General features: G+C 47.6%; 1 protein-coding gene across 2 annotated transcripts in view; it reads left to right on the top strand.

Moving 5' to 3' along the window:
• Nucleotides 1-25,990, top strand: part of LIMK2 (LIM domain kinase 2) — a 48,637-nt gene extending 22,647 nt beyond the window's left edge. For both annotated transcript variants that reach the window (XM_035097802.3, XM_035097803.3), the window contains 14 exons: nucleotides 3,286-3,421; nucleotides 6,188-6,297; nucleotides 6,428-6,616; nucleotides 8,324-8,429; nucleotides 10,277-10,473; nucleotides 12,117-12,303; nucleotides 15,102-15,188; nucleotides 16,758-16,889; nucleotides 17,188-17,244; nucleotides 18,964-19,029; nucleotides 20,125-20,299; nucleotides 22,431-22,486; nucleotides 23,248-23,405; nucleotides 24,267-25,990. In XM_035097802.3, coding sequence (XP_034953693.3) covers nucleotides 3,286-3,421; nucleotides 6,188-6,297; nucleotides 6,428-6,616; nucleotides 8,324-8,429; nucleotides 10,277-10,473; nucleotides 12,117-12,303; nucleotides 15,102-15,188; nucleotides 16,758-16,889; nucleotides 17,188-17,244; nucleotides 18,964-19,029; nucleotides 20,125-20,299; nucleotides 22,431-22,486; nucleotides 23,248-23,405; nucleotides 24,267-24,423 — 1,813 coding nt within the window. In that variant the 3' untranslated portion in view covers nucleotides 24,424-25,990. The remainder of the gene's footprint in view (nucleotides 1-3,285; nucleotides 3,422-6,187; nucleotides 6,298-6,427; nucleotides 6,617-8,323; nucleotides 8,430-10,276; nucleotides 10,474-12,116; nucleotides 12,304-15,101; nucleotides 15,189-16,757; nucleotides 16,890-17,187; nucleotides 17,245-18,963; nucleotides 19,030-20,124; nucleotides 20,300-22,430; nucleotides 22,487-23,247; nucleotides 23,406-24,266) is intronic.
• The last annotated feature ends 219 nt before the right edge of the window (nucleotides 25,991-26,209 follow it).

Raw genomic sequence — 26,209 nt, 5'->3', positions numbered from 1 at the left:
AGCAGAGTTTATGGTTGCCCAGTCATTGCAGGAAGTGTGTTCCTACGTAGAATGTGACTAATGGCATGTGCGTCACCCCAAACAAGACCTTGCCCAGAGGTCCAGCATCTGAACCTGTAGCTAAATCTTGGGGTTTCTGCTGGGGTTTTCTGCATGCTGACGAGCATGTATTTTGGACAAACCATCCAGGCCAGTGGGGATCTTAAATACTTGCTTTCTCTTTCCCCAAGTCTTGCTGTTGTTTTATCTGGTGCAGAGCCAAGAGTAGAGCGCCTTGCCTCTCTCAGAGTGACAGGCACAAAGCCTATCCTCTGCTATTTAACAGTTCCAAATGCTTTTTGCTGCTGTACAGATAGGCACTTCCTTGCTCATTGGTCCCACTTGCCAGGTCAATCTTATCAACTTAAGTTACAGGCTAGAAGCTGAAGGAGAGGCAAGATTTGATGCTTCCAGGCACGCAGCTGCATGCCGAGGAGGAGGAGTTTCTATAGTAGGGTTAGCTCGCTTATCTGGGTAAAAGTTGGGCAGGGCCCACTGGCTTATGTACAAAAACACCTTAGTAATTAGCTAAGCACTCCCTTCCTTATTCAGCCTAGGGGAGGCTGCTTTAAGCCCGTAAGCAGTGGCCTGGGAGAAGCAGGCCAAAGGAAGCCAGCATCTTCTTCTCAAAGTGACCAAATACCCCAAAGAACCTAGGAATCTAGACAGACTGCCTCTAGCCCTGGAGGTTCTGCAAGAAGAGTGTTGGATCAGGCCAAAGGGTGCCCCTCTGTCCGCACAGCAGCCACCCAGATGCCACAGTGGGAAGCCTCCAAGCAGGACCTGAGTGCAGCAGCAAGCTCCTCTCCTGTAGCTTCCAGCAACTAGTATTCAGAGACATACTGCCTCCAGCAGTGAACATCACATACTGTATAACCATTGTGGTTGCTGGCTATAGGCCTCCTTCTCCGTGAAATTTGTCTAGCCCTCTTTTAAAGCCATCTCAGTGGGTGTCCATTTCTACATCTTGCGGGACTAAATTCCAGAGGAGTGAAAAACTGCTTTCTTTTCATATAATGCTAAGCAGTGTTCAACAGCCCAGTCATTAGGCTTAGGACCCTTGTACCTACGGGACCACCTCTCCTGGTATGCCCCGCGGAGGACCTTAAGGTCCAGAAATAACAACATTTTGGAGATCCTGAGCCATAAGGTGGTTAGATTGGCCTCAACTAGGGCCAGGGCCTTTTCAGTACTGGTCCCGACTTGGTGGAACGCTCTCTCACAGGAGACCAGGGCCCTACGGGATTTGACATCTTTCTGCAGGGCCTGGACCCAGTCGGACCCCTATGTTCTCCTCCCTTATGGTTTTGATTTGGGCCATTTTAAAATGAGGCTGCATTTAATAAATTTAAATTGTATTTTAACCTGTATTTTAATTAATTGTTTTTCTTTCTTTTACATCTTATTGTAATTTTATTGGTGTCAGCCGCCCTGAGCCCGGTTTTGACTGGGGAGGGTGGGGTATAAATAATTTTTTTAAATTATTATCCCCTCTCCTTTTACCACCAGAAAATGAAACACAGTTCGAAGCAATTTCCCCAAAACAGATGGGCAAAGGCTTGCTCTCTCCTGTGAGAAGGACTTGGAGGGTTTTCAGGAGAGTAGTTCAGGCTGTGCACCTGGGAGGTGGTGATATGCAGAGCCTGGTGATGTTGTGTCCATTGTTGGAGAGAGACATGCACCTGCCTTAGAAATAGCATTACAAATCACTGGGCAGATAGTTCTACTCTGACCTGTCTCCTGGCCCTGTGGGCTAGGGCAGGCATCCCCAAACTGCAGCCCTCCAGATGTTTTGGCCTACAACTCCCATGATCCCTAGCTAACAGGGCCCAGTGGTCAGGGGTGATGGGAATTGTAGTCCAAAACATCTGGAGGGCCGAAGTTTGGGGGTGCCTGGCTAGGGACATTGGTTCTGTGTGCATGGTCACCTGGCCTTGGTGCTATGTTCATAATGGTCCAAGGATCATGAGTTTTGCAGTGGGAGGGTCAGAGGCCATCCTCTTGTCCTCTTGTGACCACCACCTCAGCATTCAGGCTTCCTTTGCCACTCTGCTTTATTGCGGGCCTCAGAGGGGTGCCTTCTATTCACCGACCCATCCGCAGATCACTTTTGGGACAGCCTTTGTACAACCTGGTGCCCTCCAGCCGCTCTGGACTACAACATCCTCCAGCCCCAGTGTTCCACAGGTCTGAGCAACTCTTCCCATCTGCCCCAGCATCATATGGTCATGCTGGTATTGGTTTCATGGGAGTTGTAGTCCAAAACAGCCAGAGCTCTCCAGGTTGGGTCCGGGGAGTTTGTCTGGAGACTTAAATCTAGGTTCTTCTGGTTTCCTTCCAGGCTTTTTATTTCTGTGCTGAGTAGTGTATTAGTGTATAGAGAAAAGGGAAGTCTCACCCCAAAATGGAAAGTTGGTAGAGTTATTGCAAAGTTTAGCTATTATGTTAGGTTTAAAAACAGATATACAGTGGTACCTCGCTAGACAAATGCCCTGTAAGACGAATTTTTCGCTTAACGAAAAGATTTTTCGAGCGGAGGTTGCCTCGCTAGACGAATTCGTTTTGTAAAAAATTCGTCTAGCGAATCGCGGTTTCCCATAGGAATGCATTGAAATTCAATTACTGTAATGCGTTCCTATGGGCAAAAAAATAAAAATAAAAATTTCAATGCATTCCTATGGGATTCGCTAGATGAATTTTTCGCAAAACGAATTGACTCAGAACGAATTAAATTTGTCTAGCGAGGCACCACTGTATATGTCATGCAGTGGCCGCCCTTATTCTTATTGGTTGGTATTAAGTGCTGGCCCTGATCAGAGTAGACCCACTGAAGTTAATGGACAGGCTCGTTAATTTCAGTGGGTCTGCTCTGGGCAAGCTGAATGCCACTTAGTATTATTTACTGCATTTATTCAGTGTCCAAACTTTTTTCAAAGACGGCCAGATGTGATGAAGTGAAGGGCTGTGGGGGCTGACCAAAGTTGTTGACCTTTTTCTAGGATTGAAGTTATTGAGCTTTTTTTTAAGGGTTGGAGTTGTTGAGGTTTTTTTTTTTTTTGGATTTTACCCCAGGAAATAAACTGCCACAGGGGCTGGGTTAAGCCGACTGGTGGTCCGGATTAGGCTCCCGAAATGGACTTTGGACATGCCTGACATAGAGCACCCCAAAGGGCCTTCCCTTTACTCCATAGCATTGCAGGTTGGCAGGTGTAGGTCTTACCTCCCATCCTTTGTTTTGCCTCCTAGTTGCTCCGAGTGCCAGGACCTCCTCACAAACTGGTACTACGAAAAGGATGGGAAACTCTACTGCCACAAGGACTACTGGAGGAAATTTGGCGAGTCTTGCCATGGCTGCTCTCTGCTGATGACTGGGCCAGTCATGGTAAGGATTTGTTTCTGCTTCCCTTTCTGAGTATCCCCAGAATTTTATGTTGTGAACAACCCTGAGACCTGTGGGTATAGGGCGCTATACAAATGATGATGATGATGATGATGATGCAGGATGGGGAAAACTCAGCATCCGAAACCACTGCAAATCTCCACTAGTTACTCTGTGTTGGTTTCCTGCTGCTTCAGAGGGTAGGACCCCAAACCAGTGGATTCAAATTACAAAAAAGGAGATTCCAACTAAACATTAGAGAGAACTTGCTGACTAGAAGAGCTGTTCCACAGCAGAACAGACGACCTCGGAAGGCGGTGGGCTTTCCTTCATTGGAGTTTTCAGTTGGATGACCATCTGCCAGGGATTCCTTAACTCTGATTCCTGTAATGCAGGGGGTTGGACTGGATGACCCTTGGAGGCCCTTCCAACTCTGTAATACACTGACTGAGCAAAGTTAGGATTCAAAGCCCTAATGATGACATCAGGCTGTATTCCTCCCCCCCCTCCCCCCACAAAGTGTGTCTTCTGGGAAGGGCCTGGCAGGAAGGAGGAGCAGCTTTGTTTTGAAATGTTTTGGGATGGAGCACAAGACGAAAGTGTTTCCTGTTGAGCCTCCAAGCTGTGCATGCCATAAGGCACTTCGCCTTTGTTCTTGGGACTCAGGCTCCCGTCTTTGTAATATGATATTGAACCTCTCAACAGGTTTGGCAAATGGAAGATTTTTTCAGTGGGAGGTGCATCCTTTTGCAAAAAACCAAAAGGAGCATGCTTTTTGCCAAGAATCTGAATCAGTCTAAAACAGCTTCCTATGTCCTGTCATATGTTTATTTATTTGCACTTATTTATTTGCACTTTATTTGCATCAGTTTATTTATTTGCACTTACATCCCATCTGCCATGGATGCTTTAGCTGAGATTCCTGCATTGCAGGGGGTTGGACTAGATGACCTTCGGAGTCCCTTCCAAGTCTATGTTTCTATGTTCCCACAAAGTAATGTATATGGTTCTTCCGCTCCTCATTTCATCTACCCAACGACCCTGTGAGGGTAGGCTAGACTAGAGAAATAGTGACTAGCCCAAGGTCACCCAGAGAGCTTCATGGTTGAGTGGAGATTTGAACCCTGGTCTCCCCGGTACCAGCCGGACCCTCTAACCACCACTGCAGTATGCTGGTTCTGCATCATCCATTGCTGGCAGAAAGGACACACTTCCTGTAATTCACACTCACCTGTATGTGTGTGAACATATATCTGTGCACAGGATTTGGCCAGAGTTGTAGAACACTGTCTCTGGGCTGATTGATGGAGGGGCTGATGGGAACTGTAGTCGAAAATGGCAAGAGATCACCAGGTTGAGTGAGTCTGCTCTGAAGTGTGGGACTGAGAGCCAGTGTGGTGTAGTGGTTAAAGCATCAGTTTGATTTCATCTTGAGCTCCATGGAGAAAAAGGTGGGATATAAATGCAGTACATTAATATAAATACATAAAATTATTCAGAACCAAGTGAAGGTATCTTTCTTCTGACTGCAGGCGAAACTCTCCATGCCTTGATAGGGACCCACAGAGTCTAGAGCTTGCTGATCAGAAGGTCGGCGGTTCGAATCCCTGCAACGGGATGAGCTCCTGTTGCTCGGTCCCAGCTCCTGCCCACCTAGCAGTTCGAAAGCACATCAAAAGTGCAAGTAGATAAATAGGGACCGCTCTGGCGGGAAGGTAAACGGCGTTTCCGTGTGCTGCTCTGGTTCGCCAGAAGCAGCTTTGTCATGCTGGCCACATGACCCGGAAGCTGTCTGCGGACAAACGCCGGCTCCCTTGGCCTATAGAGCGAGATGAGCGCCGCAACCCAGAGTCGGACACGGCTGCTAGACTAGATAGCACTTAGCTCTGAATCTGAGATGCTGTCGAAAGTTAATAAACAGGTCCCCAAATGCATGTTAAGGCTGAAGGTGGAGTCCCAAGTTTTGAAAGGTTGAAGACAACTGCTGGAGGAGAAACTCTGCAGGCCAGCAGCTCATTTCCCCTAACAAGAGGCTGTGTTCATACAAAAAATGCTTTTTGAGACCCCTAGTGGATTCTAGGGGAAGCGCAGCCCCAAATACCTGTACAGTACAGTACTGTATTCATGTAGTATATGCTATTACAGTACAGTCCCAACTTATATACATTTAACTTCCGCCATTTCAACCAGGCAGGCTGGTTGAAATGGCACAAGTAAAATCCAAGCCAACCAGATGCCCCAATGGGAAACGCACAAGAGGGACCTGAGCACAAGAACCCTCTCTCTTCCTGTGGCTTCCAGCACTTGGTATTCAGAAGCGTTACTATCTCCAACTGTGGAGGCAGAGCATAGTAGTCACTGAAAGCCCTCTCTACGTGAATTTGTCTTATTAAATCTATTAAATCTATTTAGGCTGGTGGCCATCATTGGCTCCTGTGGTAGTGAGTTCCATAGTCTTAACTATTAAGCCCCTATGTGAGACAGGTAACACCCACACTCCTTGCAACATCCTCCTCTTCCTCCCTTCTCTCACATGTTTTTAAGTTAGGCCTGCTTTTCCAGGAGCACCCGAAGCGACAAAATGCCCCGCCGGCCAGCAATTGCAAACCTTAGTTTGACCCTGTGGTGTGCCATCCAGTTTCAGGAAAAGGGTTGATGTGGCTAATGCACGGTTGAGATTTCTCCCTTGACTTTTCTGGGTATGAAAGCACCTTTGTTGCTTTGCCTTTGTCTGCTCTCCACCTTGGCTTAAACCTCACTTCTCTGCAGGTGGCTGGTGAATACAAGTACCACCCAGAATGCTTTGCGTGTATGAGCTGCAAGGTGATAATTGAAGATGGCGACACGTATGCATTGGTGCAGCACTCTGCCCTCTACTGGTAAGGGGAAGTTAGAAGCCCATACTGCAACTGTGGGGTGCAGGGGGGTGGAATGCAGGCAATAAGAGGTGTGTGTGGGGAGGAATGGACATGGCAGTTCCAGCATAACGTTCTGCCCTCTTCTGTTTAGCGGCAAATGCCATAACCAGATTGTTCTGACGCCGATGATTGAGAGGTTGTCCACAGAGTTCCTGTGTGAACAGCTGCCCTACACACTGACGCTCATCTCCATGCCTGCAGCCACTGATGGCAAGCGAGGATTCACGGTGGCTGTCGAAGGTGGCTGCTCAACCTATGCCACTAGCGTCCAAGTGAAAGAGTGGGTGATAAATCCGTTTGTATACTGCTTAATGCCAAAACACGCTTCTAAGCTAAGTTTAAGTATAAAAGCCAATCACACAAGCATTACAGTATAAACGCTCATAGTTAAAAAATTGCTGTGTTGTTTAATTGCCTATTTTAATTATGGACATTTATACTGTTTGTCCTTCTTAGAGACTCTGGTTGAGAGATCAGAGGGAATGATTGTATCATATACAAAAGACTTGCATTACTTTAGCTCTTCCCTTTCCTTCTTCGCCATGTTGACATATAAAGGTCTCCCTGAAGGCTGTATATATTTCTTTTTAACTTTGGTTTTATATCATCGTGACTCTGCACAATTGAAGTTATCATGTTCCCAAACTGGGCCTGAGAAGATTAAGACAGTCCAGAAAATGGTTTAGTCATTAATAATGTCAAATCTAAAGTTATTTTTAGCAAAGTGGGGAAAACTAAACACAAGTAACTTTTTAATTCTAAAGAGCCAGAGCTGATAAAATCTCCCAGTTACCTTATCATAACAGCCTCAGCACCTTGGACTTTACAAATAAAGAAAAACAAGTAGCCTGCTTTAAATCTTTAAACAGACTGCTGAATTTTCAATAACCAGTGATAGTCATTGTGTCCAGTTTTAAGTATTTTTTAAAGCAACAATGAGACTGATATGAATTCTTGCAGTGAAAATTTGGGGCATTGCAGATTTTACTAAAATTGAGAGTTCAAAGCCATTTTGTTTGTGTGTGTGATTTTAGGGGTTTCAAAAATTACCCCAGCTTATTTAATTAGAGCAGAACCAGGCATGGAAATGGTTTCTGGTCTAAATTATGTCAGGGTGGTAAATTATTGGTGTAGTAGAAATCAGCTGATGAAAGACAGGTTTCCTGATACGTTTTTAGAGGAACAGAGATCAAAACAGTCTAGGAAACTTTTCGTTGCAAAACTTTCAGAACTATTATCCAGATATTTTGGGTTCTCTTTACAGGCACTGAATCCATTGGGAAATGTCCCTAGAAATATTTTTAAACAAAGAGTTTTGGAAGTAGGAATACAAACTGACATAACTGCCCTCACATCCTCAAGAACAGCAAAATGGTTAGCAAGTGTAAAACTTCAGCATCAATTTGAAAAAGTGCTTATTTCCTACGACATTGGAATATCAGAAAGCTTTTTCTCAATTTGAACAAATGGAATCTATGATAGTATGGGGGGGGGGGGGAGATCTAATGGCAAACCAGTCCAAGCTAGAAGGTGTGTCTGTGAGGAACCAGTACTGGAGGATGTGACTGATAATAGAGAACATGGAAGAGCCCACACAGGGATGACTATAGGCAGCATTGCCTGGGGTTGGACTAGATGACCCTTGTGGTCCCTTCCAACTCTACAATTCTAGGGTTCTATTTCCTTAAGCTGTCATGGGGGGTATGAAGACATCAGAGTGCTAAATGTATCCTGACAATCTCCTAATGTCACTTCTCTTTACTTTTCTTCTCTTAGTCATGTTTATTTGTTTTATAAGCAAAACCCCAATTATTTTAAGGATAATATGTAATTTATTTGTTAATTTTAACACTGACTACTGCACTTTTATGGAAGTTTCACTCTCCTGTAGTCTTTGGAGTAGTACAATTCATGTTGTCACTCCTTGGAGACCCAGAAAAATAAAAATAGTTCTACTGTCACATGCCCCCTCCCTCTTTGTTTATAGAGTCAACCGTCTGCATATTAGTCCTGATGTCCAGAACGCTATTCACCCTGGAGACAAGATCCTGGAGATCAATGGGACCCCGATTCGCACACTACAAACAGAAGAGGTACGGCTTGGACGTCTCTTTAAGTTCACTTCTTGCTCCTGGTGATTTGAGAAATAGAACAGAATGGAGAAGAGAGAATAGCTCAGGGCTGGTGCAAATGCTTTTCATGCAGAAGGGCTCAGGACTGATCCATGGCATTGCTATAAAGATCTCTGCTGGGAACCCTGTCTTGTGCCCTCCAGGTGTTTTAGACTACAACTCCCATCAGCCCCCATGTCATATGGCTGATGGGAGTTGGTAAAGGCTGGAGTAGACAACTCTGCGCTATAGATGGACAAATAGACAGACTTGGGTATAAGGCAGGGTTGTTTTTCCCTAGCCACTTGGGCCTTTGGTTTGGTTCCTCAGTTGTCTTCAATGTATCTCAAGGCGCAAGCAAATTTCTCATATTAGTGAGTTGTGGGCAATTCCTTCTCTTTTGTATATGACATAAATACAAGACCCCTTACTGGAATATGGGCTACTACAAGCGGTTAGAACAGACATCCCCAAACTTTGGCCCTCCAGATGTTTTGGACTACAATTCCCATCTTCCCCGACCACTGGTCCTGTTAGCTAGGGATCATGGGAGTTGTAGGCCAAAACATCTGGAGGGCCGCAGTTTGGGGATGCCTGAGTTAGAACAACATAGGTTTTTAAGGTGTCGCAAGATCCTAACAAAATTTATTAGGGCATAATAAGCTTTTGTGGACTGAGGACCACTTTGTCAGGTCCATTATTTGTTTGTTCATTTATTTTGTAACGTTTATACACTGCTTGATTGTAAAACAACAACAACAAAGCGTTTTACAAAAAAGATAAAGTGATAAAATTGTTGAGAAGAATTAACAATAATTCAAGACATTTGAAAAGTTAAATTAACAGTAGACTAAAAACAGATTAAAACTCAAATCAGCTTTCTAAACAACTGGGTAGGCTTGCCTAGACAAAGATGTTTTTAGCATGTGCCGAAATGAGTGAAGGCGCCTGCCTGGTGTCAATAGGCAGGGAGCTCCGAAGTGTCGGTGCTGTCATGCCAAAAGATCAAGTTCTTTAAAATGCAGAATTGGTATTATGTGGCGCCCGTAACTGCACTAATTCCAGATGTTAAAGGATTTACAGGTCAAAACCAGCACTTGGAATTGGGCCCATGAACTAATTGGCAGCCTGTGCAGTCAGGACAGGTTCGGTATAATATGCTCAAACCGTTTTGCCCTGGCGAGCAACCTGGCTGCCAAATTCTGCACCAGCTGAAGTTTCTAAACTTTCTTCAGAGGCAGCCCTATGTATAACGTGTTGAAGTAATCTAATCCAGAGGTTGCCAGAACATAGACGACAGAAGTTAGGTTATCCCTGTCCAAATGGGGTACAGCTATGCCACTAGCTGAAGCTGATGGAAGGCACTCCATGTCACTAAGGCCACCTTAACCTCAAGCAACAGCAAGGGTTCCAGAAGTACCCCCAAACTACGTCCCCGCTTCTTCAGAGGGAGTGTAACCCTATCAGGAGCAGGCAACATCCCATCCATTCATTCTAGGGAACCACCCACTAACAGTGCCTGAGTCTTAACCTGGATTGAGCTTCAGTTGGTTGGCTTTAGTACAGAGACAGCAATAATTACATAATTAACTGTGGACAGTCACAAAAACCTGCGTCCTGATTTGTCCATGAGTAAACCTCTTGTAGGTTGAATTGAGGCAAAGGTTGAGGTTTTTGTGTGAGGCTAGTTTACCAATGCCAGTGTGAGGCTAGTTTACCAATGATGTGCTATCAACAACTTTCTGTTTGAATGACCCCTGGAGATGCTCCCTTGGAGGTCTCCCCCGCCTTCATTGTGCAACTTCCTTATTCCTGGGTTCGCTTCTCAGGTAGAGGACCTGATTCGCAAGACGAGCCAAACCCTCCAGCTGTTGATCGAGCATGACCCCGTCTCTCAGCGCCTCGACAGACTGCGTCTGGATGCCCGGCTGCCTGGGCGCACGAAAAAGCCCTCTTCACCCTGCCCCATATCAGCTCTGGACCTGAAGGAGAACCTGGAAGGAACGCTGCGGCGGCGCTCCCTCAGGTATACCAAGGCCAGGGGATACTACCCCCAAAATTTTACTGACTTCCAACTAGCATTTTATTTTGGCTATACAGTATAGCTTTTCACTTTGCAGGAGGTTGGACTAGAGCAGTGTTTCCCAACCAGTGTGCCTCCAGATGTTTTGGAACTACAACTCCCATCATCCCTAGCTAGCAAGACCAGTGGTCAGGAATGATGGGAGTTGTAGCCCCAAAACATCTGGAGGCACACTGGTTGGGAAACACTGGACTAGAGGAATTTAGACTGACCCCCTCTAACACAGTGCTCCTCTCAACCTGGCACCCTCCAGCAATTTGAACTGCAGCATTCTCTGCTGGCTGAAGCTGATGGGAGTTGTAGACCAAAACACCTGGAAGATTCCATTGTGGGGAAGGCCTGCTACTGTAATGGGTGTATCCAACATATTCCTGCTTCCTGCCTTACCTGCTACTAAGGACTACTAAGAGCCAGTGCAGTGCAAAAGTTGGACTAGGACCTTGGGAGACCAGGGTATGAATCCCCTCTCAACCATGAAGCTCCCTGGGTGACCACAGGCCAGTCATTGCCTCACAGTCCTACCTACCTCACAGGGTTGTTGTGGTGATCATATGAGGAGAGGGAGAACTATGTACATGGAGTGAAGAGGAAGAGGAATGGTGGCGATCACCCCCTCCCCCTTCTCCTGTAGCTGACAGGGAAGTGGGAGGCTGTGTTGAATTACAGGCAAACTATGAGGGAGATAACAAGTCAGAGACAAGCGATCAGCCAAGTTATGATGTGTTAGGAGAAGCAGGGGGAGAGACAGAGCAGCCAGCGGACACTTCATTAGACAACATAGATGATCCTCCGTCCCCTAGGACACAACATTCGCTAAGGGTGCAAGAGAAATGGACACACAGGCATTTGACCATGGGGGGCCACCATAGGGTCAGATGCTGTTGGGAAAGAGGGAAGGCGGAGGAGCCAGAGTGAGCAACTCCATCATGGAGGAAGGACTGGATTCTTTGTCTTCTGCCGTAATGACTGAATAAATCGTAAGGGCCTTCTTGTTTCTTCCCTGCTTCTTGAAACCATCGGGGGGAGGGAGAGAATTCCTCAAGCCTGACAGTACATCACATGGAGCTCCTTGGAGAATACAGTGGTTTATAGATGTGATAAATAAGGACAATATTGGATACGTTTGGTGCCAAGACATAAGTCACATGATGGGCCACTGGACTTTGACAAGAGTGCCCCTAGGACAAAAGTTCAAGGTTCCTATATAGATTTACAAAGGCCTGAACAACTTTGGTCCAGGATACTGCTGTAAACCACTGTGGTACTTTTTTAAAATGAAACAGCAGTATGTAAATATTTTTTACAAAGAATAAATGAATAAGCCCCCCCGTCCCGTGATCACAGCACAGTGCATCCAATCTGATTTGGTTTTGTGTGGAGTACCAAATGCAGCCTTGAATTCGATCACAGTGTGGCTTCTTTTATACTGTTGTTACACATGTTCATTTATTATGGAGCTTGGTCTGGCGAACCTAGGTGTGCTTCGTGTGCATCCCTTCCTCCCAGCCCAACGAGCTGGAGAACAGGGAGCCTGCAGCTTGGACTTCCAGCAAAAGATCTAACCTTGCTTGCGTCTTCCACTCCAGGCGAAGCAACAGCATCTCCAAGTCCCCTGGCCCCAGCTCCCCAAAGGAACCGCTCCTCCTCAGCCGGGATATCAGCCGTTCCGAATCGCTCCGCTCATCCACAAGTGGTTCTCAGCAGATCTTCCGCCCCTGTGATCTGATTCATGGGGAGGTTTTGGGAAAAGGCTTCTTTGGCCAGGCTATCAAGGTGAGGAAACTGTCGCAGATACTCTCTTACCTTTCTCTCCCAACAGACACCCCACCCCTGGAACAGGGCGTGTCTGCTTCTCACGTTAATGGTGTTTCATTAATCAGGATCATCATTTGTCCCATCAGGTTTCTCCCAGCAATTGTTTCAGTGTTTGCTGTTGCTTTTGCTGTCCTTGAAGTTGGTGGTTGTTAGAGCACCTGCTTTGCTTGCAGCAGGTTCCAGGTTCAATCCTCAGCATCTCTAGGTAGGGCTGGGAGAGGCTCCTGCTTGAAACCCTGAAGCCATTGCTGCCAGTCAGTGTAGACAGTGCTGAACTAGATGAGCCAATGTTTGACACAGTATAAGGCAACTTCCTATACATTTCTGACTGCAGAGTTTTAAGTTGGCTCTCCCCACCTTCATCCTGATCTGGGGCGCAAGAGCCTAAGTAGCCGTAGCTAAGCTTCTTTGGAGCCAATCCTCTGTTTGCCAATCATTTCATCTTCTGTCAAAACTTTGTGCTTGAGCCAATTCTCCTGTTTAGGAAAAAGGTGGCCCTGTTGGACCACAGTTTCTGAGGCTGAGTTCATCCATGGCCCTTCTCCATCCTCCAGAACACCTGGAGTTCTGATTTGGGGATAGTCTGTCTTATATTTCAACGCTGGCACAATGTGGAAGCAAGATTCAGGGCAAAGAAAAGAAGTTCCTCCTTCGTGCAGCGCTCAGTTAACCTGTGGAACTCGCTGCCACAGGAGGCTGTGAAGGATACCAACCAAGATGGCTTTAAAAGAGGATTAGGAAAATTCAGGTAGACGGGAGCTATCCACGGCTACCAGCCACGACGGCTATGCTCTGCCCTCCACAGCTGGAGACAGCAATGCTTCTGAATCCCCATTGCTGGGAACCACAGGAGGGGAGGGGGCTCTAGTGATTGTTTCCTGCTTGTTGGCATCTGGGGCATCTGGTTGCCCCCTGTGAGAACAGGGTGCTGGGCTGGACGGGCCATTGGACTGATCCAGCAGGCTCTTCTTAAGTTTTTATGGCCCTGAGAAGGGGCTTATAACCATGCATTGTTTTAGCCTGCATCCTTGGGTATATGCCACATTCCAGCTCCTCTTTACCTTTTCTTACTAATGAAGCTGTTTCTTCTCCTTCTCCTTCCTCTTCTGTGGGTAGGCATGTAGCAGGTCCAGGTAAGCCCAGTGCTCTCTTTGAAGCATGCCTTGTGATGAGCATTCCCTCTCAGGCGAGAGCCCTCAGACTAACTCTGGCCTCCGGTTTGTGCACGCCTCCACCCCCCACCCCACCCCCGGGCTGCAGCCATCGCCCCCAACACTCCACATTCCACAGGGCCACCGTGTTGGGTGGGGGTGGGGGGAGCATCCGGCTTGCCCTGGTCTTCTGAACGTCCTTTCTGCATGGCCTTCCTTTTAAAGGAGACGTACAACAACCTAGCACTCTCCTCTGCTGCTGCACATTTGTTTTGGAAAAGCAGGTGACTTTTAGATTACTTGCAAAAAATGTAATACCACTTACTGTAGTAAAAAACAACAACAACAACAACAACAACAACTATGCTGTTTACGTAAAGTCAATAACAATACAAATAACATTCAAGTAAAAACAAACTAGATAAAAGCAAAACACAGCTATGTATCACAAATAAAACTGGCTAGGATTGCTGGTTGTCGTCGTCTTCTGTTTCAGTCACACGGGAGTCAAACCTCTCAGGCAAGTTGCTGCCCCTCTTTTTGTGCTTGACCAGTCAGACCTCCTCCTCTTCTTGTCTTCTAATTCAGATCCTAATTCAGACCCCTGATATGTATATCCATTATTTATTTATTGCATTTATATCCTGTCTTTTACTCCAAGGAGCTCAAGTTAGCATACGTGGTTCTCCCCCTCATTTAATTCCCACAACAGCCCTGTGAGGTAGGGTAGACTGAGAGTGAGTGACTGGCCCAGGGTCACACCCAATGAGCTTCATGGCGGAGTGGGAGGATTTGAACCCCGGTCTCCCAAGCCCTAGTTCCACACTCTTTAAGTGCTACACCACACTCCCTCTCTAATTTAAGGACCTGCCCGATTTTTGCAATTTTACGTTGTTTAAATGTTGTGTTTTAAATTGTTGTAACCTGCGCTGGGACCTTAGGGTGAAGGGCAGGTAATGAACAGAAATAATACTATTAACAACAGTAACAAAAATGATAGTGATAATAAATGGCAATATAGCGGCTCTTAACTGCTGAAGGCATCAGGATGGGAATATGACACACAGAGCTCATCATACCTCTCCCTTTGGTTTGCTTTCAGTCTGTTCATTACAAGCCTTGTTCACGTCGTCACCAGCTCTCTTTCTAAGCGGATAGACTGAAATGAGCTCTCTAAAAACAGGAGGCTTTCTTTTGGGTTTCCAGCCTAAAAGTGGGGTGTTCAGTTTCTCTGCTTCACAGAGAGCGATCTTGTTAGCACAGCAGACAAATGTAAGCCGACAAGAATGCGCTGACTGCGTTCAGACAGCCCTCTAAACCTTGGGTTGGAAGTACAGGAGCAAGCCATGTGCTCCCTTCTTGTGTGTGCACGCACATTACTTCCTGCTTTGATCAAGTAATGTGTTTATTCCCAAGTGTAAGAAGAGGACAGAAGGTCTATGGGAATGCAGAGCTCCTTCTTGATTCTGCCAAGCATAACCCTTAAAAGGCCTGGGGAAACCACTCTGCTGCCAGTGACCCTTTACAGAGATCTTGCAAGGGTCAGTGGGATCGTGCAACGGTTTGGAAGCGCCGTGTTAAGTTCTTTTCACTTTTGCTGTTCAGGTGACTCACAAAGCAACAGGGAAAGTGATGGTGATGAAGGAGCTGATCCGTTGTGACGAGGAAACGCAGAAGACCTTCTTGACAGAGGTAGGCACAGCCTTTTCAAGCAGGTCCTGAAACGGGTGCATTAAGCTGTCCTGCTATACAGCCAGGCTCAATAGGAATGGGGGCTCAGGAATAATAATATAATAATAAAAAATTATTATTTGTACCCCTCCCATCTGGCTGGGTTTCCCCAGTCACTCTGGGCGGCTTCCAACAAAAATTTAAAATACATTAAAATGTCACACATTAAAAACTTCCCTAAACAGGGCTGCCTTCAGATGTCTTCTAAATGTCACCCCATGGCTGCCCACTTAGAAGAGAGCAAAAGAACATTATGTCATGTGCTGCTCCTCTTTGGCTTTTTAAGCCATGCGGATAATGCCCAAGGCTTGGGTTGCATTTAATGTTGCACATCGCTCTGGAGAGCTAGAGCTGGGCCGAAATATGTTGCTGCAGAATGGCAGAGCAAGTTGGTGGATTATGCCGAAATGGCTAAAATGACCGGAAGAATCAGAAATCAGGAAGACCAAACTTTTTAATAAGGAATGGGGGAAATTTTATAATTTATCTTAAAAACCATTGTAAACACTTAGAATCATTAGTAGGATTGGAATAACACTTGTAGTTTAATGGTGAATTTTGGACACAATGGAGAGGTAAAAGATTTGGATTATTATAAAAGATGCAGGAGGAAATGATTAACAATAGGGCCCACAAAGGGGGGAGGAGGGAAGTCCAGGAGATTCTTTGGAATCTTGTTTCTATGTTGTATGTTGGATATGTGACTGTAAAATTTTAATCTGAAAAAACAAATAAATTTATATATAAAAAAGAAATATGTTGCTACTTGAAATAGAGCCCCAGGGCCCCTCCATTTGCCAGCGATGACACTGTTAAACCTCTTGCTGCACCCTTCAGACACCAATTCCTGTTTCCCAGCGAACTTACAACTCCACAGTTCCACCCTGTTTTGTTTATTTACTTTCTTGCATGTTTATATTTCATTTACATTTTTATTTCTTTTCTTTCTAAAAGAGTATTACATGTATGGTCCACCTTTTGTCCAAGGAACTCAAAGGTGGCATACACAGTTCTGTGCTTCCCCATTTTACTCTCATAACAGCCCTGTTGGTTAGACTGAGAAATAGTGACTGGCCCAAGGCCGCCCAGTGAGCTTTGTGACTGAGAGGGGGCTTGGACCTTGGTCTCCCAGACTGCAGTCTGATGCTCTAACCCAGGCACCCCCAAACTGCGGCCCTCCAGATTTTTTGGCCTACAATTCCCATGATCCCTAGCTAACAGGACCAGTGGTCGGGGAAGATGGGAATTGTAGTCCAAAACATCTGGAGGGCTGCAGTTTGGGGATGCCTGCTCTAACCTGTACTGGCAGGGTGGAATATCTATTCTTCAAGGCCAACACACCTGGGCTTCCTGATGCTACAGCAGTTCTGAAGGTGAGCAAGTGTGGTACGGATCAGTCCCTCAGATGGGACTGCAAGAGCTTCTTAGACTTCAAATACGTTTGGTTTTGTTTTGTTTAAAAAAGAAGCAGCAGCAAAAAGGAGATCTCCGTGCATCCCAAACCCTTGGACTGCTGTCTTGTCTTTTCAGGTGAAGGTGATGCGCAGCTTGGATCACCCCAACGTCCTGAAATTCATTGGCGTGCTGTACAAGGACAAGAAGCTGAACCTTCTCACAGAGTACATTGAAGGCGGGACTCTGAAGGATTTCCTCCGGAACATGGTGAGTGAAGGCAGCTTGTCAGATGAAATTTTACCCTAAAAGTGCAGCCACTAAAGCTCTCAGCTTCTAGAGTAGTCTCCCCCAGGCCTGATGCTCTCCAGCTGTTTTGTACTCTTAACTCCCATCAGCCCCAGCCATTATGGCCATTTTGGACCACAGCTCCCATTAGCCCCAGCCGGCATAGCCACAATGTCACGCTGGGAAAGGCTTTGAAAAGAGCATTGCGCCTTTCATCTACTACAGATAGGTTGCTTGTTTAAGGAACATGTTAATGAGGGCCTTCTTTTTTGCCTTGCAGGATCCATTTCCCTGGGAGCAGAAGGTCAGCTTTGCCAAAGGAATTGCCTCAGGAATGGTGAGTCCCCGGTTCTTCACATATACACACACTCTTTGCCTACTGGAATCTTGTCTTGAGTTGTATATCCTGCCCCATCTTGAGGGCTTCAAAAATGTGAGATGCTGAGCAAGGGGGATTGAAAGGTGCATTTGAGAGAGAAACGAGCCGGCCCTAACATTAGACCGCATTAAGCAATTGTCTCAGGTGGCAGACACTAGCGGTGGGGGCAACAGTGGCATTATTCCTCTTTCTGAAATGAGAACTGCCCTCTGAATGAGCAGCCCATGCACAGGAGTTTGCCTCTTAAGGCTTTGCAGCCCAGGAAGCCCCAGTCCAGGCTTATGACTTTGAAAGGGTTGCGATGGGGTGTTACTTTGCTGGGGAAGCAAAGGGGCTGTCATAAGGACATAAGGATAGCTTGGCTGCTGGATGAGACCAAAGGGGCCCCAGAGTGGTGCATGCTCTAGTTATCTTTCGCTTGGACTACTGGAATGCGCTCTATGTGGGGCTACCTTTGAAGGTGACCCGGAAATTTCAACTAACCCAGAATGCGGCAGCTAGACTGGTGACTGGGAGTGGCTGCCGAGACCACATAACACTGGTCCTGAAAGACCTACATTGGCTCCCAGTACGTTTCCGAGCACAATTCAAAGTTTTGGTGCTGACCGTTAAAGCCCTAAACGGCCTCGGTCCAGTATACCTGAAGGAGCGTCTCCACCCCCATCGTTCTGCCCGGACACTGAGGTCCAGTGCCGAGGGCCTTCTGGTGGTTCCCTCGCTACGAGAAGCCAAGTTACAGGGAACCAGGCAGAGGGCCTTCTTGGTAGTGGCACCCACCCTGTGGAATGCCCTCCCACCAGAGGTCAAAGAGAACAACAATTACCAGACCTTTAGAAGGCATCTCAAGGCAGCCCTGTTTAGGGAAGCTTTTAATGTTTGATGGATTTCTGTATTTTAATATTTTGTTGGAAGCCGCCCAGAGTGGCTGGGGGAACCCAGCCAGATGGGCGGGGTATAAATAATAAATTATCATCATCATCATCATCATCATCATCTAGTCCAGGATCCTGTTCTCACAGTGGCCAACCAGATGCCCCAATGGGAAGCCCCAAAGCAGGGCACGAGCGCAGCAGCTTCCACCAACCGGTTTTCAGACACATGCGGCTTACCACAGTGGAGCTGGTGGCTCATTTCTGCATCCTCAGCAGCCGTGATCTCTTGGTTGCACACGAACCCCTCACATATGGTGGTCTCCAGCATAATACAGTGGTACCTCTGGTTAAGAACTTAATTCGTTCCGGAGGTCCGTTCTTAACCTGAGACACCACTTTAGCTAATGGGGGCCTCCTGCTGCTGCCGCGCCACCGGAGCACAATTTCTGTTCTCATCCTGAAGCAAAGTTCTTAACCTGAGGTACTATTTATGGGTTAGCGGAGTGTGTAACCTGAAGCGTCTGTAACCTGAGGTACCACTGTAGCCTTTTAGTGCAGTTGGCCTAACTGTATTCTGGGTCAGACCAAACCACCTGTGACCTGCTTCCTCTACCCGCAGGCCCAGCTACCACCTTCATTTATAAGGAGTGCAATGGCTTGGAGGCACTTGGGTAGCCTGTGAGACAGGCCAGTGGGAGTGTTGAGTGGTTTCAGTCAGAACTGCCATGTTGGAAGTGGCCCAGACTCAAACCGGAGAATAGTGTTGGTTCAAATGCCTCTCTTCCCCTTTTTCTCCCTTTCACAGGCTTACCTCCACTCGATGTGCATCATCCACCGAGATCTGAACTCCCACAATTGCCTGATCAAGCTGGTGAGTTCCCCGGTTTCTCCCCATCGCCCACCACCAAGCAAAACAGCTGAGAGTTGGAGCTGTCATCCTAGCTTAGCCGCTCCCTTGGCTTTGGCTCTCTGCACATGGTGACCTCATAGGTCCAAGTTAGTGCTGTAAATGTATCTCAGCACAAGGGTGTGCGCCGTTGCTCAGAACCTGGGTGTCTTTAAGCCTGGCTTTTTCATTGGAGGCCAGTGACTTAAGCAATGTGCATTTGCCCACCTCCCAAAAAAACACACCTGTTTCCTTTGAGCCGTGGTTTCTCCCAGATCCTATAAACCAGTGGTTCCCAAACTTTTGGAGCCACTGTCCCTTGGTTCCATGAAATCATTCCCAGTTCCTCCTATTCTATGAAAAACCAGAATCGTGGTTTGCATGACCCACACAACAAAATTCAGAGCAGTAACAGTTAATTGCCCATTTATTCCAACTGGGAAAATCAGAAACCAGGAGGTTCAAACCTTCAACAGAGAATGGGACAAATTTATATCATACTTGAAACACCACTGTAAACTCTTTCGCAGGTTTTAAATAACTCTTGCCATGAGACATAGATTTTGGATACAGTGGAGGATTGTAAATTAGATGGACTTACAATATGCAGTTAAAAAGTTACTTAAAGAACCCACGGAGTCTTGAGATTCGGAAGAATCTTGTGTAATTTTATTATTATTTGTGATTATGAGTGTGAATGAATTTGTAAAATCAAACAAAAACTATTTCAAAAAGAAAAAGGTTAATTGCCCATTTATTCCAAATCCACTTAAAACTATGTAGTTTAATTAATTCTTTTTTTATGAACTTGATCCAGTGATACCAGCTTTTCAAAGTGTAATAATCACTTATACCTCCAGTGCCCCCCTCCCTCACTACGCTTTTGCCTTTTATGGTCTTTGCCCCCTGCAGGTAAACCCAACACTCCCCAGTGGGTAGGACTGCTAACTTTGGAACGCACTACTATTGACCCCGGGCATTTATTATAGATATTTTTGCTCATGGGGGAACTGCGCCTTCTGATCCCCGCAGACTAGTAGGCCTCTAATAGTGGCCCCTATGCTTTGTTCTTGGCTGCAGGACAAGACTGTGGTGGTTGCAGACTTTGGCCTCTCCCGCCTGATTGTAGAGGAGAGGAAGAAGCCCACCCTGGAGAAGCCATCGGCCAAGAAGCGGACCCTGCGCAAGAGTGACCGGAAGAAACGCTACACAGTGGTGGGGAACCCCTACTGGATGGCACCAGAGATGCTGAACGGTAAGAAGTTTCACAAGTGCAGAAGGAGCTTGGGCTGGGTCAGCCTTATACTGTGACCTTGGTCTATCTACATCAGCATTGCCTACTCTGGCTTGCCGCAGCAATAACTCTTAAGGGATTCCGCCAGGGAGTCTCTCCAGGCCCCACCTGAAGAAGCTGGGGATTGAACCTGAGACCTTCTGCATGCAAAGCAGGTGTTTTACCCCTGAGCTCTAGCCCTTCCCAAATAAAGAACATAAGAAGCTGCCTTATACAGAGTCAGAGCATTGGTCCATCTCGCTCCATATTGTCCACACTGACTAGCAGTGGCTTTCCAAGGTTTCGGATAGGAAGTCTTCCCCAGCCCTACCAGGAGATGCCACTGGGGATTGATCCCGGGACCTTCTGCTTTCCAAGCAGGTACTCTGCCACTGAGCCATCATGGTCCTTCCCCAGCTGCTGGATTTGCAGGAATTTCTGTAGACCTGTCCTCTCTGAAAGTCTGACAATGTCCCCTCCCCAGCCATGATACTTAACAGAATGGCGTTGTGCAAGGTGCCATATCTTGCCCTGAACTTTGCTCCCAAGCGTGTAAGGATAAAATGCGGAAAATGCCAGGAATGATGCCTGAGTTAGGCATGCAAGAATCATATGTAATCACGGAGACGAAGAAGAAGAAGAAGAAGAAGAAGAAGAAGAAGAAGAAGAAGAAGAAGAAGAAGAAGAAGAAGAAGAAGAAGAAGAAGAAGAAGAAGAAGAAGAAGAAGACTGTGTGGCAGGAAACACTGATTCTACTGCCTATGGGGCATGGGCGTACCCAGGGAGGGGCAGGGGGCAGCTGCCCCCCCTCCCAGAAGCAAAAATAAAAAAATTACCGTATTCTTAAGGAGAAATCTCTGTGCGTGTTATGGAGCGAAGGCACTAGCCAGAGCTGCTTACAGGCTGTAAGCTCCGCTGGCTGTAAAGAAAAAAAAAAGCAGCAGCCAGGAAAGCACGGAGGGAGAAACGTCCCTCAGTCAGCCACCTCCCTCCGCTCGGAGCCCCGTGCGCACACATCGCCCGGAGGCAGCCTTTCTCTCTCTCTCTCTCTCCCCCCCCCACCCGCTTGGGTTGAAAAAAGGGCAGGCTGTGGCAGAAGAGGAGCACAGGGGGGGAGAGGAGTGTTTGCAAAGATCTCTCAAAAGATTGCACTGATTGGGGCATTGGGGAAGCGTCCTGGCAGAGCTCTGCAGCTCAGCTGCTTTAACGTGAAAGAGATCTCTCTCTCAAAAGATCACGCTGGCAGAGCTCTGCACCTCAGCTTCTTTGGTGTGTGTGTGTGTGTGTGTGTGTGTGAGAGAGAGAGAGAGAGAGAGAGAGAGAGAGAGAGAGAGAGCTCAAAAGATCGTGGGCTGATTAGGGCAGTGGGAAAGCTTCCCAGACTTCACGTCAACACAGACAGCCCTTGAGTTTATTCAACACCCCCACCCCTTTATTTGATTCAACACCCCCCTACGAACACACACACACACACACACCTTGACTTGATTCAACACACACACATACACAACCCTTGAGTTTATTCAGCAACCCCAGGAAGAACCTGAAGTGGGGTCCCGCAAGAAGAGCCTGAAGTGGCTCAGCAAGGCGGCATTGGCCACACTGCCCCCGGGCTGGCAGAGGAAGTCCAGCACCTCGGCTTGGCTCAGCTCTTTGGCCATGATGACCTCGAAATCCCGGGCGCACGGATCACCTCCGTGGGCCCAGCACGCATGGCTTTCGCTGCTGCTGCTGCTGCTGCTTCCTCCTCCATCCAGCCATGCTCCACCTCGCCAAGCTTATCTCCTCCCCAGCCCCGCCGCGGCTCCGCACGCCCGAGGCATTCGGGAACAGAAACCGCCGCACACGCACGCTCTACCCCGGGGCGGCGCCCAGGATGAAACTTCTTCCCGGAGTCAGTTTCACCTGGGCTCCGTAGCCCCGCCCACGTTCCCACTTCGTGGCCCCTCCCCTGAACGACCATGGCTTGGCCCCCCCCCCCAGTTTTGATCCTGGGTACACCCCTTCTATGGGGTCTTAGTGAACTCTTGGTCCGCCAGGTCTATGGTTCACACTCAGTGCTTTCTCCATTTTATGAAAATAAAGCCACTCTCCCTTTTTTCTTTTCTTCCAGGGCAGAGCTATGATGAGACAGTGGACATATTTTCCTTTGGGATTGTGCTATGCGAGGTAAACCTGGGCCACTTCAGAAGTGAGAAGTTGCCATGCTCCTTAATAAAATAAATACTGTTTGGGAGGGGGGGTGTTACTGTTTTCCTTTGTTACTATGGTATGTATTTTTGTGTTTTTATATTATAAACCGCCCTGTGGTCCTCCCATGAAGGGTGGTATAGAAATGTAATGAATAAATAAGTGGTACCTGAGCTTCCTGTCTGGCCACCAGGATCCTCAAAGCTTCTCTGCATGTTAGGGTTTCAGACTCACCTGGTCCTTGGCCAGAGAAACTCGGAGAAATAAAGATTCAGCCTTTAAATGGCTCTGCCTCTAACTTTTCATCTGTTAATCTAGGTGTAGAATCTTTTCTCCGAAACGTGTTGCATTAATAAACATCCCTTCCGCTTTCCCCATTGGGAACCTGGGAAGCTGCCTTCTGCTGAGTCAGGCCATTGGTCCATCTGGCTCAGTATTGCCTACTCTGACTGGCAGCAGCTTTCCAGGATTTCAGGCAGGGACTTTCTCCCATCCATACTTGGAGATTCCACTGGAGATTGAACTTGGGACCTTCTGCTTGCAAGGCCAGGTGTTCTACGATGGCCCTCCCGGCCCTCCCTCCTTGCTTTCTCCTCTCCCATGCAAATGCTCCTGTTCCTATCCAGGCTTCCCTCCTGGTTCAGTTCCTCCTTCCCGTCACCTGCAGCCCCAGGTGGTGGTGCCGGCACACAGCAGAGTCCTGCTTTCCATGACATTGACGGCTCCTTTCTCTGTTTCAGATCATCGGACAAGTGTATGCCGATCCAGATTGCCTCCCCCGCACTCTGGATTTTGGCCTCAACGTGAAGCTCTTCTGGGAGAAGTTTGTTCCCACCGACTGCCCTCCGGCCTTCTTCCCCCTGGCAGCCATCTGCTGCAGGCTAGAGCCAGAGAGCAGGTGAGGCCTCTGGAGGGATCAAAGCAGGATGAAGAAGGGGGATCTTGGCTCTGCACCCTCCCGCTTCTTTTTGGTCTGGTGCCAACCCGCTGCCCTCCAGATGTTTTGGAGGGTGCCATTCTGCCTGGGGATGATAGGTTCTGTGGTCCATAAACGACCGAAGGGCATCAAGTTGGTGGAGGCTGATTGAGTCTGTTCCTGGCATTCTGCTTGAGGGAGGGGCATATTTGTGTGCACGCCACCCTCACGGGGGACAGAGCACTTCCTTTGCTTTGACTTTGCTCTCTCCCTTTTTCTTTTAAAGTGTTATTTTTCCTGCCAGTGCGCTTTGCTGTTAAAAAGAACTTATTTATGTCAAGTGAGCGTGAAGCAGGAACCAAAGGAAACTGCACCCTCCAGAGCTGGAACAAGCTGTGTTTCCTCTGTGCAAGGCAGACCAGGCTCCACCACCCTGGGCATGTGGAAGGCTGGGCTCCTGCCTTCCCTCTTGGAGCCTCAACACAGGGGATGGAAGAACGGGAGCAGCCTAAAATGCCACAATAGACTGGGGGTGTTCAGAAGTCTCTCTATCAGCCTCCTATCACCTGGAGCCCTCCCAGAGGTTTTTGGCTACAATTTCCATTGGTCCCTGCCAGCACAAACCCTTTTGTCTTATTCCATTGCGGCTGGGCTGCCTGAGGCTGGTGAGAGTTCCCTAAACCAGAGTCCACAGCCCTTCCTGGCACAACTGCTTCAGTTGCTTGTGTGCTGCTTTTAAACATTTCTTTCTGGTCGCCTGGAGAGAATTCCTGCTCTCCATAGGTGACTGCTGATCTGTAGAGATACAACATTAACTTACTGCCTTTCTTCCTCTCTCCCTAGGCCCCCATTTTCCAAACTGGAGGATTCTTTTGAAGCCCTTTCCTTGTACCTGGGAGAGCTGGGAATCCCTCTTCCGTCAGAACTGGAAGAGCTGGATCACAACATCAGCATGCAGCATGGGCTGATCCGGGATAAGCTACCTGAAAACCTCACCTAATCCTCAAGACCTGTGCACACTTTCCATAAATTGCCTGTGGGGAGGGAGTGGGGCAGCAGGGGCATGAGAAAAAGAGAGAGAGCGCTGATGTCCGAATCCTCACAGGACATTAACAAGGCACCCATTTGCCTTCCGGCGCCTCACCTTGGACTACCTTCCTCTTGTGGATTTGTGGCATGTTCTGTAAGCCGAATCCTGTCCTGCTTGTGACTTTTAGTACTGACACTCTCTAGCTTTTGGAAACACCAAATTGTGAGGCCCTGTTTGCAGGTCTCCTTATCACAGTGGTGCCTTAGGTCTCGAAAAGACTGCAAGCGTTTAACGTTTCCTGAGCCTGGGACATTTGCCTGGACGGGGCAGGCTGGGCTACCCCCAACCTGGGCTGCCTTGCCTGCTGTAGGAGAAGGCATGGAAGAGTCAGCAGAGGTTACTTGCAGGCAGAGGGAGTGTGTTTGCCTTCCCCACTCCTCTTCGAGTTGGGAAGTTCTTCAGGAGCAGCTCAAAGACAGCCTCTCTCCGACAAAGGATCCCCCTTCTCTTCCTCATCTCTACAAATACCTCCAAGCAAACGTTCAAAAACACTACACAGCCAACTTGCGAACTGGGCTTCCACCAACCCCCCATGTCAGAAGGGGAAGAACCACCTCTGGTGAGCACAAAGGGTTGCTCCAGAGTAGCAGGCTGCTCTCGGCTGTTTGAGCCACTTTGTGGTTGTAACAGAAAGGGTGAGACTGTCTTAGTTTGGGGCTCAGTGGCCTCACACTGGGGGGGCTTCTTGGTGTGGAACAGCTTGGGTTTGAGCAAAGAGCTACTTCCCAATTCACCATTTAATTGCAGCTGACAGGGAATGAGACCACTTTCTTATTTGGGTCTGCTAGTCCGAAGCCCTCGTTGTAACCTGATTAAGTCACCTACCTCTGTCCTCCATTTCAGGCTTCTCTTTCCCTTAGAACCAAGAAACCACTGGTTCTGGCCTGCATCTACACAAGCACACGCACGCACGCATGCACGCACACCCTGGATATACCAACAATGGAAAGGGAACCATTCCTAGCTTCTGTCTTCTCTGCTGAAGGCGACACACACACTACACGGTTTCACTTGGCTGGACCTTTCCCCTGTTCTTAGTGGGGCTCAGCAAAGTCACTTTCCTTGGGAAACCCAACTCAACCAGTCGCCGTGGCTTTTGGTCCTCTTCCCCTAAGATTGCACCATGCATCTGTACCTCAAGCAGCCCACTTTTCCACTCAGAGCAGTCAAAAAGACAGGAAGTCCCTACTAGCCAAACCATTTTAAACTCCAGTTATCCGGCTTAATTCTCCAAGGGTTAAGAGCCACTGGACCTTCTGAGCCCCACCCCAGTGGTGGTCTCCAGACCCAGGGTGTTTCAATAAAGATTCTGCTCCCTCCTTCCTCTTTTAACAAATGTGGGGGCCCTCTTAAAAAAAGGGGCAAAGAGAGGAGAAACTTGGATCACGTGTTCAAGAGATTCTGGACTCTTGTTGATTGCACACCAAAACGTTTTTGACTAAATTAAAAGCAATAAACTTTATCCTATGGAAACAAATGTGGCTTGTGTGTTAAAAGGGATGGCCAACGTCTTCAAAATGTGGCCGGTTTTGGATCAAAGCAGAGTTTGCTGTTGCTGGTCTTGAAACCCAGTTCTGAGGGCTGTTGCAGATGTGCCATAAGCTGTGTTGAGCAACTTGGGATATAAAAAGGGTGGAGGGACAAAGAGGGGAGGTGGGCATCAGAGGGAGACCTTAGGGAATTCCTTGTGGTCTGA

Source organism: Zootoca vivipara, chromosome 16, assembly GCF_965207765.1.
Source record: "Zootoca vivipara chromosome 16, rZooViv2.hap1.1, whole genome shotgun sequence".
NCBI classification, from domain to species: Eukaryota; Metazoa; Chordata; class Lepidosauria; order Squamata; family Lacertidae; genus Zootoca; species Zootoca vivipara.
This window is presented reverse-complemented; position numbering and strand designations above follow the sequence as displayed.